The sequence below is a fragment of the Camarhynchus parvulus genome, chromosome 23, assembly GCF_901933205.1.
Source record: "Camarhynchus parvulus chromosome 23, STF_HiC, whole genome shotgun sequence".
Lineage (NCBI taxonomy): Eukaryota > Metazoa > Chordata > Aves > Passeriformes > Thraupidae > Camarhynchus > Camarhynchus parvulus.
Window position 1 is genome coordinate 4,215,786 of NC_044593.1, and position 19,044 is coordinate 4,234,829.

The 19,044-nt window shown below is 47.0% G+C and overlaps 1 protein-coding gene across 1 annotated transcript in view; it reads right to left on the reverse strand.

The window, feature by feature from the left end:
• Positions 1-634: 634 nt before the first annotated feature.
• Positions 635-19,044, reverse strand: part of LUZP1 (leucine zipper protein 1) — a 28,122-nt gene continuing 9,712 nt past the window's right edge. Inside the window, exons 2-4 of the mRNA XM_030964483.1 lie at positions 5,054-8,341; positions 1,973-2,137; positions 635-1,505 (exon numbers count right to left, since the gene is read on the reverse strand). Coding sequence (XP_030820343.1) covers positions 1,470-1,505; positions 1,973-2,137; positions 5,054-8,233 — 3,381 coding nt within the window. The 5' untranslated portion in view covers positions 8,234-8,341 and the 3' untranslated portion in view covers positions 635-1,469. The remainder of the gene's footprint in view (positions 1,506-1,972; positions 2,138-5,053; positions 8,342-19,044) is intronic.

A 19,044-nucleotide genomic window follows, 5' to 3' on the forward strand; every position in this document is an offset into this window, starting at 1 on the left:
CAACCAGCTCTATTGGTTTTTTTTCCTTTTTTTTTTTGATTAATTTTCTTCTCAGAATTGAGGTGTGCATTTCCCAGGCCAGGGAGGAGCTGCAGCACAGGGAGGTGCAGTACAGGCAATCTGGTACCTGCTCCTCCAGAGGTGGGAGATGGGCACAGGTGTGGGGTGCAGCTCAGACAGGGAAGCTATTGGGGTGCAGCTCTTCCCACAGCACCTCTGAAACAGATCAAGGACCTTTTCTGTCTGGAGAGTTCTCCTTGTCCTGCTGCAGAGAGGGACAGGCAGCACTGGGGTGCCAGTGGTGTTTGTGTAGGGGCCAGCCCAGCAGCTGGGATGGGATGGGATGGAAAGGAAGGACTGTCAGAGCCCTGCTGTGAGAGCCAGGGGCAATCACCTTGCTCAGGACAATGCTGCTGATGATCTGAGCACCTCCTGGAGCTGTGGGGACCTGTCTGCCCCACAGTGACAGCAGCTGCACTGATGGGGACACACAGCTCTGTGTCTGAGCAGTCTCTGACCATACCTGGGTCCCAGGGGTTGAGGCACAGACCAAAGCTACCATAGATCAGCTCAGGGTCCAATCCAGCTGTCTCCACCCTGTTGTGGGAAGGAACAAGGACATTCTGCTTGTCTGTGAGGAAAAGCACTTCTTTTCTTTGTCTCGTAGGGCTCAACTGCCTTGCACAAGCCACAGAGTTGTTGCCTGCAGAGTGTAACACAAAGCTCCAGATAAACGGCACCCTGGTCCCAGGAGGAGGAGGTGTCACTGCTGTGTTGCTCTGGCTCACTGGATGACTTCTTGGTGCAGATCTCAACTGGTGATGAGTGGATCATGCAAAGCTTGTTGCAGAGACTGACACTGATAGGGAACCAACTCCTTCTAAACATTTTCTGCTTTCCTTCCCTCTCAATTTGTAAAGTAACCAGTGGGGAACAGTCTCCTCTTGCCTAGAGGCTAAGGGTGCTGGAAACACAGGTGCTGAGCTGACCACTGCCCCAGCCAGCAAGGGTGTATGAGGGGAATGCAAACTCCATATGAGCTGAAAGCCTTCAATGGTGGTGGACAGCTTCATGGGCTGGTGGATGCAATCACAGGGACACTGCTGGGATCTTGTGTGAATGCAAGTGAACAAAAAGTTCTCTCTTGTGCAAGGAGTACCATTGTTCAGAGAGGCTAGGTAGTCAGACTTTCCATATGGAGACAGACCTATCATCCTACAGGGAAGACCAAGATTGCAGGTACAGAGATGAGAAGTGGGAGTCCCCTGAGCAAAGTCTCTGCAGCTGCCTCTTCAGCAATGAAGAAAAAGAATTCACTGGTAAAGCTCTTGTACCTTTCAAATCGCATTACAAAACTGGTTTCAGGCTGGTTGAAGCCTCTGGAGAGGTTACAAACAGGTGGTGATGCCTCTGAGCTTGGTACTGTCCTGCCTCTTGCTTCACCGTGGTCACTGAGAAGGGAACACAGCTCATCTCCGAGATGTCCGGCCAGCCCGGGCAGTGCCCTGCAAGAGACAAACGCACAGGTCACACACTGCCCACAGCTGCCCTGGGGCATTTCTGCTCTGCACACAAGCGTGCCAATGCCCTTGGCAACCATCCCAAATCCCACCAGGACCACAGTCCTTTAGGTGGCAGAGCAGCAAACACTCCAGCAGTAAAGCTGCCAGCTGAAGCAGGGACTCTGCCTTTGTCTCTCCAAATGTTTTTTTTCCATCCCTGATTGATTCATGTAGCAGAGGATGACTAGATGCAGTACCGCTTAGTTATTTGAGAATATTCTTAGCCATAAAGCTTGCTGAAACAAGTGTATAACAGAAAACACAGCAGCCACTCCACCCCTGGCAAGTGCCAACTTCAGACTTGATTTCTCCTACAAGAGTGGAGACTTTTTGGGCAGCTCTAAGTTAGATTACTGGGAGGTCAGTTCAGATATTGGCCTCTTGCCTTGTAACTACCTTCCCTCACATACCTGCTCCTCTCCTTGGAGCCCTGGTGGTGCAGGGGAGCTGGATTCAGGGTCCTGCAGCTCCACCTTGGTGGCTGTCCTTTTGCCCAGAGTGTCAGCCTGGAGGAGGTACTCAGAAGAGCCATACTGCTTCCTTCTGGAGCTGGACACAAAATCCTTGCTTTCATCCTGTGCAAAGGAAATTAAAAAGGGTCTGTGAAGGATCTGGAACAGCACTGGGGTCCTAGTGCCAGGTTTGCAGTGTAAGGTGTGGGTTTGAGTCCTTTTAGCAAGGAGGGACTTAAACCACGAGGCCAGCTCTGCCATGGCCTCATTTATGTGCTATTTCATAAAGATCTTTTCTCAAGAACCATCCAGTAATTTTAATGCGAGTTATGGGTGCGTGGTCACAAAACAGGACAGATCCTTTCAACAAAATTACTGAGGTTCAAGAGAAGATTCATTCTGTTTTCTCTCTCCTGTCCAGTTATGGAGGGGAGTGATAGAGAGGGGCTTTGGTGAGAGCCTGGCATCCAGCCAGGGTCAACCCACTACAGATGCCCTGTACACTGGTCCCCAGAGCAGGGGAGAGAACAGTCAAAAACATCCCTGGACACTGCCTGGGAGACTTGCCCAGCAGAGGCACTTCTACCATCAGAGAAGTGATGGTGGCTTCCCTTGAAGACAAGCCTACCTTTAGAATTTTGCCAATTTATGCAGCAGACAGCCCAGCTCCAGTGATTAATGTCAGAAGCATAAGAAAACCATGCATTCATCTGACATTGCTGCTGCTCATCTGCTCCCTGCCTCCAGCACATTTGCACTAATTTTCATCAAACATCACACCAGAGGAATACAGCCTCCACTCTGTGAAACATGAACCCCAACTCAGGGACTGCTCCAGGTCTTGCATTGCCTCAGGTCTTTAGGGAGCTGGAGCAGGCTGGCTGCCAGCAGCAGAGTGAGCTGGTCCCCAGGCTGCAACACCCACTCATCCATCAGCAGCTCTGGCTCCCTGGGGCTCCCAAAGCAGCCTTACAAAGAGTCAATCCCTCCTGTAGCTGCATTAGAGACATTTGCCCACATCAGCAATACAATAAGGGACGGTTGCAATGGAAGAGAGAAAGATTTTGGCAAAAAACAGCACAGATCTCATGTTCCCCACATAAGATTCTCAAGGCAATGTCAGACTGTGGATAGTGGTGCTGGAAAGAGGTGACAGTGATACCTTCATAGACAGCTCAGTGCTCAGCCTTCTGCCAGAGGAAATAGCCACATCTTAAACTGAAACACAAATCCCAGCAGAAACAAGCTGCTGTGATAAGAGGCATATTACAAGCCTGAAGACACCCCTCAAAGGGCTTTTTTCTAAGGGCACATGCAACATTTTAAGTTGCATACAATTTGCTATATCTAGTCCAATTGAGTACCTGCAGTCTTCCAGGTTAACTTCATACTCTTCATTTACAGACTAAAAGTACACAATCTATGACCAAGAAGTCGGGTTTGTGACTATGTGGTGCCAAGGGTGATTTTATTGCAAAGTCCAACAGAGAGAGAGATCCTGAGCTCAGTTCTGGGTGAACCAACCATGTGGTTGCTCTCCTGACACAGGAAGGCTGGAATCCAGCTAATCCTGGATATACTTGGCTTGACCAGGCAGAGATCAGGTTGCTGTGTCAGGTACACCTCAGCTGCTGTGAAGTACAGTGCACAGCTGGCAAATTTATCTGATAGCAAGGAGAGCACCTGCAGAATGCACTGCAGAGCTGCACTCAGCCCTGGGTGGGCTGCCAGGAGGAAAAAGAAATCCTTGAGTGCCCACTGCTTAGGGCTCTGCAACCAACCCACATGAACTTAGTTGTAAATGAACTCAGTGAATTGAAACTCCTGGGATAAAGGACACCCAAGGAATGGATCTCTCATTTCCCAAGCACACAAATTGCTGTTCTGCAGAAGAACAACTTCAATTATATCAGCTCTACTTGGATTCATGAATAAACAGAACAGATTGCCTGTGACCCACCCTGGCCAGGGAGACAATGTATTCTCAGTTTCCAAACGGAGCTGGAAGGCCATCCTGTACTTTCTAACACCAGGCAACAAACTCTCTGCAAAGCTAAGTGCAAATTCTTCTATGCTTCTCATATCCAGAGAAGTGGAAGAGATTTGAAAATGTAAAACTGCTTGCCTACCTCCACCAGTTCATCTTTGTCAACGCCAAAGCCATTCAGTTATGAACCCATCCCCTCTGCCACCAGCCCTGTCAGATTATCCAGCTTGCTTCCTCCTGCAGACTGGCAACAGCAGGAGCTGCTCAGAGTAGTGCTGAATGAATAGCAAGGCAGGAGCAGCAGCACAAACCAGCATGGGGTTTAATGGCCAGAAGGGCACGTGGTGCCATTGAGTTCAACTGAAATCTGCCAGAGCCTCAGCTCCAGTGGCAAGCAGATCCCACCAGAGCAGCTTGTGTCACTGCTTTGAGGGACTCCCCTCACTGGTACCAGTCAAAGGTACAGCAAAAGCACAGCTGTCCTTGTGGCTCTTGCTCCTTTTCAGGGGCAATATTGACACAGAGCAAGGAGGGAGCAGCCTTGTGTTACCAACCACCATCCACCTGTTTAGGGGATGCCCAGAAGCATTTCCAGAGCAGAGTCTGGTTTCATGTGAGGAAACCGTGGAGCTCTATCCATCTCTACAGCTGCCATTAGAGCTACAACTCTGCACAACCCCACTCAAATCTGCTCATTTCCATCATCTTTTCATTGCTACTCCAAATTTAAAATGCTACATAAAGTCACTCTGAAAAGCATGCCACGTCCCACTTAAGCTGTGACTATGTCTTCTCTGATGCTACTATGCAGTTATTCATATGGCATTACAAGACTCAAGCAGATGGATCTCATTGCAAGAAGGCTATATCTGGTAATTCACACATGAGAAAGCTGTGGGTGCTGTGAATTGTGAATTCACTGAAGGAAGACAGCAGGAGCTGGGAGAGGCAGCACTCAGGAAATAATAAAGTTTCAAACCATGCAGCCTATAAGGAACAGGCAACTTGGAAAACCTCATCAACTGGAAGAGAGTTGAAGCCAGGATACTCACAGGGGGCGTGGTGCGCTGCCAAGCAGCAGCTGCTGCAGGGTCACTGGCACAGCTCCTGTGTGGCAGCAGCTCAGATGCACTTAAGTTACTTTTGGTCCTTCGGGACCCCAGCTCAGGGGCACTCCAAGAATTAGCTGTGGCACTTGTCCTCGTTGAAGTCTGCTCCAGGAAGTCTGTTTTTGAGCTACTCCCTTCCCCTTCTAAAAGGTCCACTGAGGATCTACACAAGTTTGTGGCACTGAAAGTTGCACTTTTCTCCACTTTGGTTTGAGAGTCCTCCAGGGAATGCAGGCCTTGTCTTGTTCTCCAGGAACTTCTGACAGTGACGTGCTTTGTTTCGGATGAACCTGCATCTGATGAGCCGTGGCTCTTCCAGCTGATTGTCTCCAAAGGTTCTCTGGAAGAGACCTGATTCTCTCCACTGCTCCTCTCTGTGAGTTCAGAAGTCTTTAGCATAATGCTGCTTCTTGAGACCACTGTTTCAGCTTTGCTTCTCAGCACTGCCTCTCCACTTCTGTCTGTCTCAGATGACTTCAGAGCACTTCTATTTATTGACACCTCAAAGGGTGAAGGGACATTGTTTGTTATTGATGGTGAAGGCTCATTTGAAGCAACTCTGATGTTGCTGGTGGTAATATGCCTTTCCTTTGCTGCTGTATCTGCAGTGGTCCTTGGAGCTGTTGGCTCAGAAGGAAAGATTGTGATGCTGCTTGTCATTTTATTTGTTACCATTTTAAAAGTAGACTTCTGTTTTTCTGACTCTGCCTCTGAAACAGTCCCTCCCATGATTGCCTTCATATCCTTCTCAACAATTGCAGGTTTAATGATGGCTTTTGATCTCAGAGCTTCTCTAGGGCTGAAGGATCTTCTGGACTTCAGTTCTCCAGTGCTGGTATCTAATGGTTTTATGCACTTGGTAGAGTCTTCATCATTCACAGGTTTTTTGTCATTTTCAAAAAGTGATGCTCTAAAAACTCCCCTAGAATTTGAGAACTGCTTGGAACTGACTTTCTTTCTTGTCTCGAAATCTGACAGAGTGGTTGTTTTTTTGCCTCTCCCTGATTCTTCATCTGAATTAAGTTTTTCCTGGTTACTCTGGATGGTTTTGGAGTCAGTTTTTAAACCCATATTTACATGATCTGCTGCTGAACTTGAAGACTGCTCGGTGCCTTCTTTATCAAGACCTGTGAGAAGCTGCAGAATGTCCTCCTGACTCCTGGAGTGATGGGAACGCTTTGTCAGCGTCGAAAGCTTCACACTTTCAAGTGATGTGTCAGCAGCTTCTCTTTCCTGGGAGATTACTGCCCTTTTAGCCCTCCCCTCTGAGGGCTGTCTGTGTGATGCAGCAAAAGTGCTCGCTGCTTCCACTTTAGAGGCAGCAGAGTCTGAGGCTGACACGCTGGACACGTGGTACCTGTATGCTGAGGCTGTGCCATTGGAAGAGCTGTGGTTACCCCTGGGGAGCTGTGGATCCCCCAAGCACTCACTGACTTCAGCCTGACTTGTCTTCAGCTTCTCAGACAAAGAACCCGTTGATTCTCCTCTGCTTGACTTCTCATCCCGTGTGTCAGCACCATTCTGGCAGTTCCCACGGAACACCTGAGATGGCTTTTCAACCTTGGATCTCAGGCCTGTGTCACCAACAGCTTTGGAAGGTGCTTTCCAAGACTTCTGCTCCTGTGCAGCAGGAGGATACCGGCTGAGGACAGACGGCTGCTCTTTGGATCTCTTCCCCTCGTTCTGCACGCTGCAGCTTTCCTTCTGACCAGAAGAAATAGTGGAAACTAAAGATTTCTCTTCCAGTCTTCTTGTATCTGTGACAGCAGTGTCTGAAAGGGCAGATGCAGCAGAAGCTTTCCCTGCTTTTCTATTCATTAAGCTTGGACTGGGCACCCTCTTAGCAGTGTGGCTGTAGCTGTCATTGCTGAGAGAGAAGTCTCTGTTCCGTGCTCTTTCCCGGCGCTGCTGTGGTGAGAGCTCCCTTGGCTTGTGCTTAGCAGCTGCCAAATCAGTCATGACACCTCTGTATTTAGGTCTATCATGCTTTCCCCTGCTAGAAAAGCTTGTATCTTCATTTTCAACTTCTCCATTCTCCAGCTCTTTCTGTTTCTTTATTTGCATTTTTATTTCTTCTAGCTGACCTGTTAAGAGTTTGTTTTTATTCTGCTCACTCAAGTAACTGTCTTGCAGATCATTATTTTTGGCTCTCATTTTTTTAAGTTCTTCTTCTAAAGATTCAAAATGTTTGATCTGAATTTTAAGTTTCTCAATTTCTTGGGTGAGATCTTTCACTTTGTTGTCTTCTTGGTTTTTATTCTTTTGGTTTTCTGATTTATTCCTGGTTTCATTTTCTACGTGTTTCAGGTAATCCACACTTCCCTTCCTCCTGGTCTCCTTAGAAGGCAGTGCAGAAGTCAAGTCATCTTCAATTCTCATATCATTTCTGTCCAGAAGATTGTTGGATGACCTTTCTAGCAAGTTGGATGCATTCCTAGTTTGATCTGCCCTATTTAGTTTATTGTTTTGTTCTAGTTTCTGTGTTAGCTCCTGGATTATTTTTTCATTTTGCTTTTCTCTTTCATTAAAATGTTTTCTTTCTGTGATAAAGCTCAGGGCTAAGGATTTCAGCTTTTCTAGCTCTGCTGTTAAGGTCTGCTCAGTTTTATCCAGCCTGTCCTCAGATGATTCCAGTTCTTTCACTTTCACTCTAAGTATTTCTAATTCTGTAGATATCTTTTTGGTCAAGTTCTTTTCTTCATTGAGGCTAAGACACAGCTGTGTACAGTCGTTCTTGCTCCTGCTGAAAGCCTCCTCCAGCTTCTCCAGCTCTGCCATTCTCCTCTGAAGGAGTTCAATTTCTGACTTCAGATCTCGAGTGAGACTCTCCTCCTCTTCAAGCTTTTCTTTCATTAATCTGCAAAGCTCTTCAGCCTTCCTAATTTCTTCATCCTTGCCTTCAATCTTCAGCACTCTTTTCCTCAGGGCTTCAATGTCAGCCAGCATGCTGGAGTTGCTGCCTTCTGCCTGGATAACTTTGTCCTGGAGGTCAAGCAGTTCATCCTCTGCTTTCTGCAGATTTTTAGTTGCTTCCTCCAGTTCATCAAGGCGGCGACTGAGGCTCTGCAGTTTGAAACGTAGGTGTCGATTTGAGGTTTCCTTGTAGCCTGTACATTCTGCCATGATTCTTTTATTCCTTTTAGAACAAAGCTTTTCTTAGTCTGGGTCAATGGTATACACCTTGTGTATTTCCAGTATGTTATTATTCCTTTGAGTGGAGGTAATCTCACCCTGAAAGAAAAAAATGCTCAAAATCAATATAAGACCTCAGAATATAAATATATTCACTGTTTAAGTTAAGCTATCAGTGCTTATATAAATAACTTTTTAATTAAACACATTTCTGAGTACTAAATTAGGTGAAATGAAATTGCAGAGAAGAGCCACAGTCCATTTACTTTGGTTATACAGGGTTTCCAAAACCAGCCTGTCCCCCACAGCTAAGGGCAGGAAGGGTCCTCCTCTGCTGGTCTGCCCAGGTGGTTTGTGCACCACCAGTGGAGCCTCAGCCAGGGCTCCACAGCCAGGGCAGCTGCTCACTGTGAGATCCCAGGCTGCAGAGGGTCACACTCATGCAGGATTCAGGTCCCTGTACATGCAGCAGACACCTCTCTTTCCAGCACTGCACCTCTCCCCTGAGGACACCTTAGTGATGAAGATTCAGGAGCCATGAACAGAATCAGAAAAAGGCCATAATTGAGGATGGGGCAAGCCTCCATGCTAGCTGGCAGATGGAGGGGACTGGGAGCTGCTGCCATTTGACACTGCCAGTATTTCTCCAGCATCTCGGGCTGCTCAGCAGAAATCTTCACCTGGGCTGTAGTCACATCCCAAGGACACTCTAACAGCAGAGTTTCAAGTTCCTCCCTCCCATTTCCAAAGTTGTTGTTGCCCTCGGCTGCCACCCACTCACCCACCCAGGAGATGAGCAGTTGCTTATGCCTCTCCTTGCTGCTGCTGACATGAGCAGCAATTAGAACACATCAGCACACTGACACGCTCAATGTGAACTCTTCCCAGCTCAGCTCAGAGCTGGCAGGGTGTATTTTAAACAACCCCTCTGTGCTTTGAGGGAGGAGCAGGAAAGGGCCCCCTGGGAGGATCTGAAGTCCCCTCTGGCACTGAGCATTAGCACTGTCCTGTCCTGGGCCTGAGGCACAGCCCAAAGCACGTGAGGGCTACTGCAAACCTGAGTGGAGGAAGGATGACTGCAGCTCTGATCTGCAGCCTTGCTCAGGCAGTCTGTCTTGGAACAGGACTTGACCTCCAGAATTTTTGTGGACCTCTCTGCAGAGGAAACACGCAGGAGTTTCCTATTGCATAGTGTCAAACAGTGATGAGCAGGATGTGGGGAGCAGGCAGTGCCAGGAAGGGAGGCAGCAGCACCCTGACACCCACCCTGGGCTGGAGGTGATCCATCTCCAGGCAGGCAGGGGGCCCAGGCTGCCCCCACCATGGGGACCCTCCTGGTGCACACTGGGCACCCTGTGGGATCCATCTCCTGAAGGATCAATGGGGGATTTGTGGTCAATCCCACATGGTTGAGCTCAGGCTCTTCCAGCCCCTGAAGGGAGCACTGCAAACAGTACCAGGAGAGGAACCTTGGTGTCCTGAGCACAGCCTTGGCCATGTGCCTGTCCCCTCCCTGACCACCATGGCCATGTCCTGCTCCTGCACCACCTTCCCTCATGCTCTCCCCCACACTGTTGAGGCCACTGCAGCTGCCTGCAGGCAGGAAAGGCTGTTCAGCCCCCAGGAGAACCCCAGAAATAGCACTGGACCAGCACAGGGAAGGCCACAGCGAGCAGACTCGCGGTGCTCTGAAAACAAAAGCTGTCCCTGCCAGGCCAGGAGCTGGGGGTTAATGGTTAACCCAGCAGCAGCTGGGCTGGAAGGGAGAGCAGCCTCCTCCCCAGACAGCCAGAGCACCATGCAGGCAGAAATGCACAGGCCTGGTGGCTGCTGCTGCATGTGGCACTGCTCTAACACTGCCACAGGGTCCACACAGGCTGGGGGACATTCACAGAGGGGTTCAGAGCTGTACCAGAGATGGCTCTGGAATGTCCCAGAACCTCCCCAGCTGATATGATTTACTGCCAGAGAGGAAAGTGGCTCAATCTAATTAGTTTAATAAGGAAAAGGAGATGTAAAGCAACATCTTATACAAACAATAAGATCTACAACAAGTCTCCTACCTGGAGGCCCTTTAACTTCCTGGCTTAGCCAGAAGTAACCTCAGTGCCTGGAGACAGAACCAGACCAAATTAGTATTACAAACAGAGTGCACATGTATAAGATTGAGGGGAATTGGCCAATATAAAATATTATCTTATGTATACATAGATACACAGATATATAGGAATATCTATCTGACTGCTTTGAAGTCATGATTTGAGTTAGGGCTTGGACCAGAGAACTCAAGGGGACTTACAACCTAAACTACTCTGGCTGTTTGTGACTGTTCTTCTCCAGTCTGTCAACGATATTAAAGTATCAGAGCAAATGGTACAGGATTCAAACACTGGGACTATTACTAATGCTAATTAATATTGTTGGTGGATATTTAAACAGGAGCTGTTAAATAAATCTGATAAAGCTTGTAAATGTACTGAACAATCTGATATGGACGTATGGACTTCATATTTTTCTCTTTTGGAAAAGTAAGCAGTTTTCAGCCTACCTCTATCTTACAATTTTTGGAACTAAATCCCATCAAATACCCAAACCAACAAAAAACCAAAACAAAGCCCCAAAAACCAAACAAAAAAAACCCACCCCAAACAATCGAAAATCCACACACAAACAAAAAAACCACAAACAACAACAAAACCCCTCCCACAAAACTAAACAAACAAAAACCCCAACCGAAACAAAAAAACCACAGGAAGAAAAGAGGATGATAACTTTCATAAACAGCAGGATTTTCCACAGGAGGAGAACTCTTCCCCCACTGACAGCAAAGGGAGCCCAGGTATCTGGATGGCAGCTGTCTCCCCCAGCAATGCCACCTTTTCTGCAGGGCCATGCATCAAGAACATGAACTGAAAGCTAGGATAGTTTTTGAAGAGCTCAGAAAAGCAGTCAGGTGTGCTTCTTTACTCTTTAAAATTTAAAGAACTGATTTTGCCTCAACAACAAGGGCAGTCCTGCATTAAGCCAAGAGGAACAATAGCACCCTTTTGGATTTGAGTTCTGAAAGAACATTCTTCAAATGAGACATGTAGGAAGACTGGGGAGCCTCCAACTACCTGATACTCAAATAAAATATCAAAGCAAAATATGTGGCGAGTAACTACCTACAGGGAGAAAACATTTTGTCTGATCTAAAAGGCTCTTTTTTGGGGCACATGGAGTCAAACCCCAACTTCACACATTTTAACCAATTCAAAGCAGTACTGTAACACCAAACACTGCAGTGATTTACCAGAATTCACTATTTAAATGACTCATTCTGATTCTACTTTCCCCCACAGATTTATCATTGGGTTTTCTGATCTTCCTCAACAAGTGTGCGTATCTCCTAACTACATTCATGTTTAGCATTGTCAATTGCCTGGTCCCACAGTTTAAGGCAGACTGCCTTTGAGGGCCCTTCTGACTCTGCATGGTTTTGGCAACACCATCCTGTTAAACAGATGTGAGAATTCAGTGTTCAAGACATTTACTAGAGTTAAAACTCTCAATTACCCTTAATATTCTTAAATTTATTTTTTTCTGCACACTCACTTTTGCTCAGTATCTACTATTTATGAAAATGTTTCTTTAGCAGAATCGTTGGATTTAACTTCCCCTGGAATAACTTTATCTTGCCTGCACAAAACACATGCAGTCAGTTCACAGCTGTGAACAGAGGGAAAAAACCTCCAGCTAGAAACATTTGTGTTAGCTAAACACTTTATGAATTAGGAGATAAGAATCATCTATTTCAGGAACAGCAATTAAATGACTGCTACCTGAGACCTACTCACATCATCTCTGCCAGAGTTCCTGAGGCCCACAATGCTGTTCCTCTCCAGATGAAAGAATCATCTTACCTTACATATCCTGTTCCTTGCTCTGATTTGGTTGTTGGGATGAATCCCACAGGCACCCACTGCTGATTTCAGGATGTCCCCAAAACACTCATCTGGGAAAATAACTGTTGGAGCAGACTCCTGCTGTGTCCTCTGTTATGCCAAGATAGAAATGCAGCCAGCTGCCACACATGCCTGTCAAGCATGTGACACTGTCAAGCAGAAGACACTGACATCTCTCACAAGCACATTTTGCATTTAATCTTTGGGTTTTTATAATCTTTTTGCTTGCACTTTTATACTGACAATGCAACATCACTGTGGTTGTGTGAGCCTGAGCTGCCAGTGATGGCACTGCTGCTGTGTCACAGCACCCATATATGATACATTTGGTTTTGCCCAATCCTACAGATGAATGAGAATTATTAATGCCTTAGTCTGCAATCTCTTTTTACTAATTTATTTGTTTGCTCTGAAGTTGCCAGGGTTTCCCATAGACTCTGGAGAGCAGCACTCATCAAAGGCAATAGAAAATCAATAGATGCAAGCACAGCTATAATCAGAGAGTAGAAAAGCAATTTGCCTCACTGGAGTTTGAGTCCTTGGGATGCTTTGTGTTGTGAAATCACACAGGCTGAGGTGTGCATTCCTTGGCTGACAGGTGGCCCAGATTAAGGTGAGGAGCAGAGCAGGGCTATTGTCCATGTTTTTATGGGTGCAGCATATATCTGGTACTACTCCCTCCACCTCCCCAAATGCTGGGGTGAACTTAGATCCCCCTTGTTCTATTTTCTGCTAAACTATTACTCAGAATATCCCTGCAAACTGTATTTTTGCATTGAACACAATGGAGTGTTTGGACACATCTGGGGAAAGGGAACCTTAGCCAATGCTTCCAGAACTATGAATTCAAATTACATTAGGTGGCTGAGAGTCACTTCAGGCACGAGGACAGCTCTGTGGATGCACATCAGCAAAACCTGGGGTAGCAAAGGAGTTCCTCTGAGCAGTCCCCAGTGGCCAAGCAGGTCAGGGAGAAGCTGATGAAACTGTTCTAATTCATACTTCTCCACCTGAAGTATAGGTTAGATGTGTTGGGTGGATTCTGCCCCATGTGCACATACACCTGCAGTTTTAATTAAAAGGTTTCTGGTGTTGCATACGTATGGAGGGGAGCGTGAACATGTCCTGCTCACAAACAGTAATGCTGCTGATGAATCATGCTTGTATCACAGCTCAACGTGGTGAGAGCATCACTGGGACTTCTCTTCCCTGCCCCAGGGTGAAATGGGCTGGGAGGAGTCCAGCATGTCATTCTTCATTTGTAAAGTAAAATTTCTCTACCATCTATACAGAAAAAGGACATAGGTGTCATAAATTTCAGCAAATGGCAACACTGCAGCCAGAGCCTTCAATCAGTTAAAAAGAGAAGGAAGGAAAGTTTTTCTTAATAGGATTTTGCCTTTTGCAAGTTCTTGCCAGCACCTGGTTCTTGACTTGACAGAATGACACATAGTCATGAGAACAGGAGAAAAACACTCAAGAAAAGAAAAAGGGCATAAAACAAGACAGACTGAACAAGAGCCAAAGTCCCCTATGTGACATCAGCCCTGCATGCCACCTGCAGGTATCCTGGGACAGCTGAGGATGTTTGCTTACACAGGAAAGGGACAGGGCTCCCTGGCCCCACTGAACACAAAGGCAAAGTGACTTTTGGGATGCACATATTTTGAGGGATGAATTGTCTCAGAAATAGCTGCATCTAGTGGGAGAGGAAATTCTTAAAGTCAGAAAAAAGCTCAGCAATCTGGAAGTGGATTGACTATTGACTAATACAATGTGAGACTAGAGATGTGAAATGATGAGACAGCAGTCAAAAATAACCACAGTGACCACAATCTTCAAGGAAACTCAAATTATGACACCAAATAGCACCCACAGCAATGTGAGACACTGCAGCAGGCTCTGCAGATGCCAGAGAGGATCTGGCACATCACTGAGTCACACTGACCCTACGTCAACACTCTAATCACCCAGTGAACTCCTCAGCATTGCTCTTCCCCTTGCAATATAAAATAAATTTCCCTATATGGAACTGGCAGGGCCAAAGCAAAAGCAGCAGAGCATAAAGCCACCCAGGGCTGCTCACAGCAGATGCTTTGAGTAGCACTGGGGTTTGAGCAGTTGTGCTTTACTGTGCACAGCACAGCAGAGATTTTGCTGTCTTCTACAAAGCCACTCTCCTCCAGCTCCCCCTTGAAATCACTGCTTGATGCTCACTCAAAGCAGGTCTGAGCATTTGCTGACCAGCTGCAGCATCTTCCTTTCAGCAATACAGAATTTCACAAGTGCCAAAGAGAGGGCTGCTAGTGGCACCCTTGCCCTGGGAGCTCCAAGGCAAGGAAGATGTTTCCCGTGCTCTGGAGCTCTTGATCAGAAATGGATTGATACTTCCAAAGCCCCTCAGCATGCTACTCCTATGTGCCATCCTGCACTGGAACCAAAGCTGGGAAAGAAAGATGTTTTATTTCTTCCCATGCTGCCACTTGTACTGTCCTCAGAAGCAGATTTTACTGTCACATTTGATTTCACAAACACTATGCAGGCATCTCTTCAGCGAGTCACAAACTTGGCAGCATCCTGCAGACAGCATGGGAAAAGCAGCCCCAGCTCAGTGGTGCTTTTGTAATAATTACTGGACACAGAAGTCTCCCACCTCCTTCACCCTCCATCCCTCCCTCCCATCTCCATCAAGCTCAGCTTTGAAAGGACTTCAGGGACCATGGCTCTCACCATCACTTCAGCCCTGAAGTATGTGCTAGCATGAAGGTAGCTGAGCCACCCCTGGGCTGGCTGAAAGGCCCAGATTCACTGAAAAGATTCAGGGGAGATTCAGAGCAAGCAAGATCCAGAAAATTGTTAGAAAAACGAATAAAATTATATGTCAAAGATTACTGAATGTGAAGAACCCAAAGTTCTGTGACTCAGAACATCCCTGGGAGCAAACAATAGGAAAACACATATTCATTATTTTTATATTCCTCCCCAACATCTGGTTTGGGCTATGGGTACAGCTAGGATGCTGAGGAGACAGGCACCTCAGCTGGAGCTACAGTGCCTTTTCCTCTGTTCCTTTTCTTCTCTCACTGCATCTTTTGTGCTTCTCAAACTTCCATTATTCCCAGATATTTAGCATAGAGTAAAAGCTCTTCTCAGACTTCTCTTCCACATTGCCACTTGACTCTTGAACTTGCTCTTTTACCCTCTTCATCTGGCCACTATAAATCTTACCTTTCAAGCACAATGCTAGTCCCTCCACCCTCTTCTGGAATGCTTGTGCTGAAAACTGGGCCAGTACCATCAATCCCAGTTCCTGCTGCTGTTTTCACTCCCTTGTTCCATCCTGGTGCCTTCTGCTTGTCTCTGGTTCAGTGCCCTACTTCTGCTTGCACGTAGTGGTACGCTAGGGAATTTCTTGCTGCACGATGTTATGGAAGCTGGAAGTCCTCATGGGTTCATAAAGCAGCAATGAGATACATTCATGGAAGAAAAACCCCTCAAGGTCATTCCTACAGGGACCCACTCCTAGTTCAGCAAGAGCACTTGAGACAAAACTTGCAGGTTGGAAGAATTCTTTGATCTGCATGGTTGCACACTTCCCCTGCTGATCTCCCTCCTTCCCAGGTGTCCATTTCCAGCATTGTTCTCATCCACCAGAGCTCTTATTATCTTCTTGGGCTCCTTTATTGTCCTGTCACAAATGCTTGTCCAGGTGAAATAGGACTGACACTGCACATCTGACAAGTGCCACACTGCAAACTGGCTACACACCCAAAAGCACACACAATTTTTCATCCAGCAGCACCTACAGAGCTGGGAAAGGCCTGCCTGGTACAATACACTTAATAAGATTAACTTCAAGTATTCATAACCATCTTTGAATCATTCTGCTGATTAGGCACAGGCAGCTCTAACCTTCACATTCTTCCTAATACTATACCCAAGAGCCACATGGCTACAAACATGTCCCTGTTGGCATTAAAATTACGGAGTATTGTGTGTTTCTCTGCATCCTGTCTGATACAGAGCACATTCCATTCTCCTAACACAGTAGAAGGACATCTGAGTCAGCTTTGCAGGAACACTCCTTTGACTGCTGTGAGTTTTTCTGGTTAAAAGATTGGCTCAGGCACTCAGAGGTTTCCATGTAGATCCCTACAAACCCTGCAGAAAACTGGGATCAACCAAAGGTCCTCCCAAAAAAACAAGCTCATGAACTCTGTAGCACAGACAACTGGCTACTCTTGTGACTTTTTCCCTGCAAGAATTCATTCAATTAAGTTTGTAAGTGCTAAAAGGAAAGTTTTTCAGCTCTCTTACAGCTGCCACAGGAACAGCCTGGGGAGCTGCCGTAGCTACTGCCTCTCCTGGACTGCTGCAGCTCCCACTCCATCCATTTTCTGCCTTGGACAAAAATGAAAGGACAGGCAGGCAACCAGCCTGTGTGTGGTACCTGTGTACCCAAAATGTAGTCTGCTAGAGCTCTGCATTCAATACAGAAATATTCAGGCATTCCCCACAGACAAAAAAAGTCTGCAGCACTGTCAGATAATCACCCAGCTGATCCCAGTTTGTAAGGCCAGGTGGATGAATGGGCTCTTGGAGACTGCACTGTCATCAGTAACCAAGAAGAGCATTAGGGTTCACCTGTACCAGTGCATGAGCCTGGCTTAGGTCTGTCCTTTGTGCCAACCCCTGCCCTTTTAAACCTGCTTTGCCTCCAAACATGACAGACCTTGTCTGGGAAGAGCCAGGCCAAGCCATGCCAAGAACTGTACAAACATAAGGCAGCACTGATGTGATCAGGACTGTCCCCACTCCTTAGTACTAGCAGGGAAGATCTTTCGGGAACAGCTTAGACTGTCAACTTTAACTCCATTTCAGGAAAGGTGCCCTGTCCTCTCTGCACACCTTGCCCTGCTCTGTGCACCCAGGATTTTGTTCTAAGCAGGTCCAGCAGGCACTGCACAGACCCTCAGACTGATGGCATGGCAGCACAAGGAAATAAAATGTGACCTGAAATAAAAATGATCATTCATATTTCAGTAAGTGTCTAAATTTTAATTTTCCATTAATCTTTACTAACAGCCCTGTAACTCAAAAATTCTAAGTAGACATCTAAGACTAATTACTCTGATAAAATTCAATATTCAGGCATAAGCCCAGTTTTAACTTCTGTCTGGTAGGTCAACTTTATAAATCATTAGCATTGCTATCCACCCATTGAACAGAACAGCCCTACAGCTAGAAAGAAACATGATCATCAGAAATCTCCCAAATCAGTAGAAGTTTTACCCCAAGCCTCTGCAGAGCTGCTCTTGCTGAGGGGATCCCTCTTCAGGGCACGCTGCTGTTCCCCTTGATTTGGCTGTGAGAAGCTTGCCCTGGCCTGGCTAACACCTGACACAGCCTCCCCCATGCAAATCCACATCTTGCCCTGCTTAGTGCAGATGCAGAAGATTAAATTGCTGGCAGGTTTTCAGGACCCTGCCCTGGGATAGATGGACAGCAGTACTTCTGCAGGCATGCTCGCAGCCTGGCCTGCCCTGTGTTTGCAGCCAAAATGCAAAGGGCTGAACAAAGTCTGCAATTAGTAGCAATTCAGACTTGTGGAAGGGCCCCTGAGGAAGCCAGGGAATCTGATTCAGGTTGCAGGTACCACTGCTGCTGCTCCTGGAGCAAACCAGGGTTTAGACTTGAATTCCCAGTGAGAGGGCTGTGTGTCTTAGGGGAGCTGCAATGCCTGGCATGTGGCACACTGGCAGGGGCAGCACAGCAGCAGCTCAAGCACGTGCTGGAGCTCACTGCAGCTGTGCCACTCTGCAGCTTTTGGACAAACATTTGTTACAGATGTGGGAGAGACCAGCAGCACACCTCAGTTCAGCAGCCTGGGGAACAGCAGGGTTAACACTGCTGTCATGAAAAGCCCAGGAGGAACCTGTGAGCCATTAGAAATGCCTCTGGCATAAAGGCTGCCCAGCTTGGGTTACAGCAGCAGCATCACTTCCAGCTTGAGGCAAACCTTTTGGCTGCAATTCATGAAATCCACATGCTCTGGAGCAAGACACCGGGTGCTGTTACCAAACCAAGGTGCCATCACCAGCTCAGGGTCTCTTCCAGAGCTGCTTGGTCGCCCTGCAGGAGCAGCAGCTGAAGGCAGCAAGCACCCAGGACAGGAGCAGGCAGGCAAGCCAGGGCACGATGCTGCAGCAGGACACCTTCCATCAGCCAGGTACCCACGCAGAGCAGGCACTGACTCACAGGCAGGGCAGCCAAGGCCTGGCTGATTTCTCCCCAGTCATGTGAACTGGGTGGACCACGGGCACAGCGTCTCACAACCACTCGCACAGGAAAGTGAAGCCTGGCTGGATAACCAACACACCCTGAGTAATCTCCACATCCTCCAAGGCCACCCAATACAAACAGTTGGTAACTCTGTCCCCTATTAGTATTTGCTATACAACAAATACTAATTGTGATCCTGGACTCCCTTATAACAACCAGCTTTTCTTTCCTATCTCAGCTCCCAACCTGCAGCTTTTTTGTTCACTGGCAAGTGTGAAGTCAAATGAAAGGAAGTATTGGGGAACTTAAAAATGTCTTATAAATCACTCTTAAATATGATTTGCTCAATGAGGACAGAAGATCCTAACAGTTGTCTTTGTGTTCAATTTATTGCTGAAAATACCCTCAGGTAACAAAAAAGTAAATAAAATAACATTTACAAACAGGAACATGCTGCCTTTGTGAGAGCATGCTTGTACCTGTGGGGACTTTAACCTCAGAATTAACACTCCATGGACAATGGGGAGACTCCAAGACAAGCTGCCAAGATGGTGTTATGACACTGGGCAGCTCTGC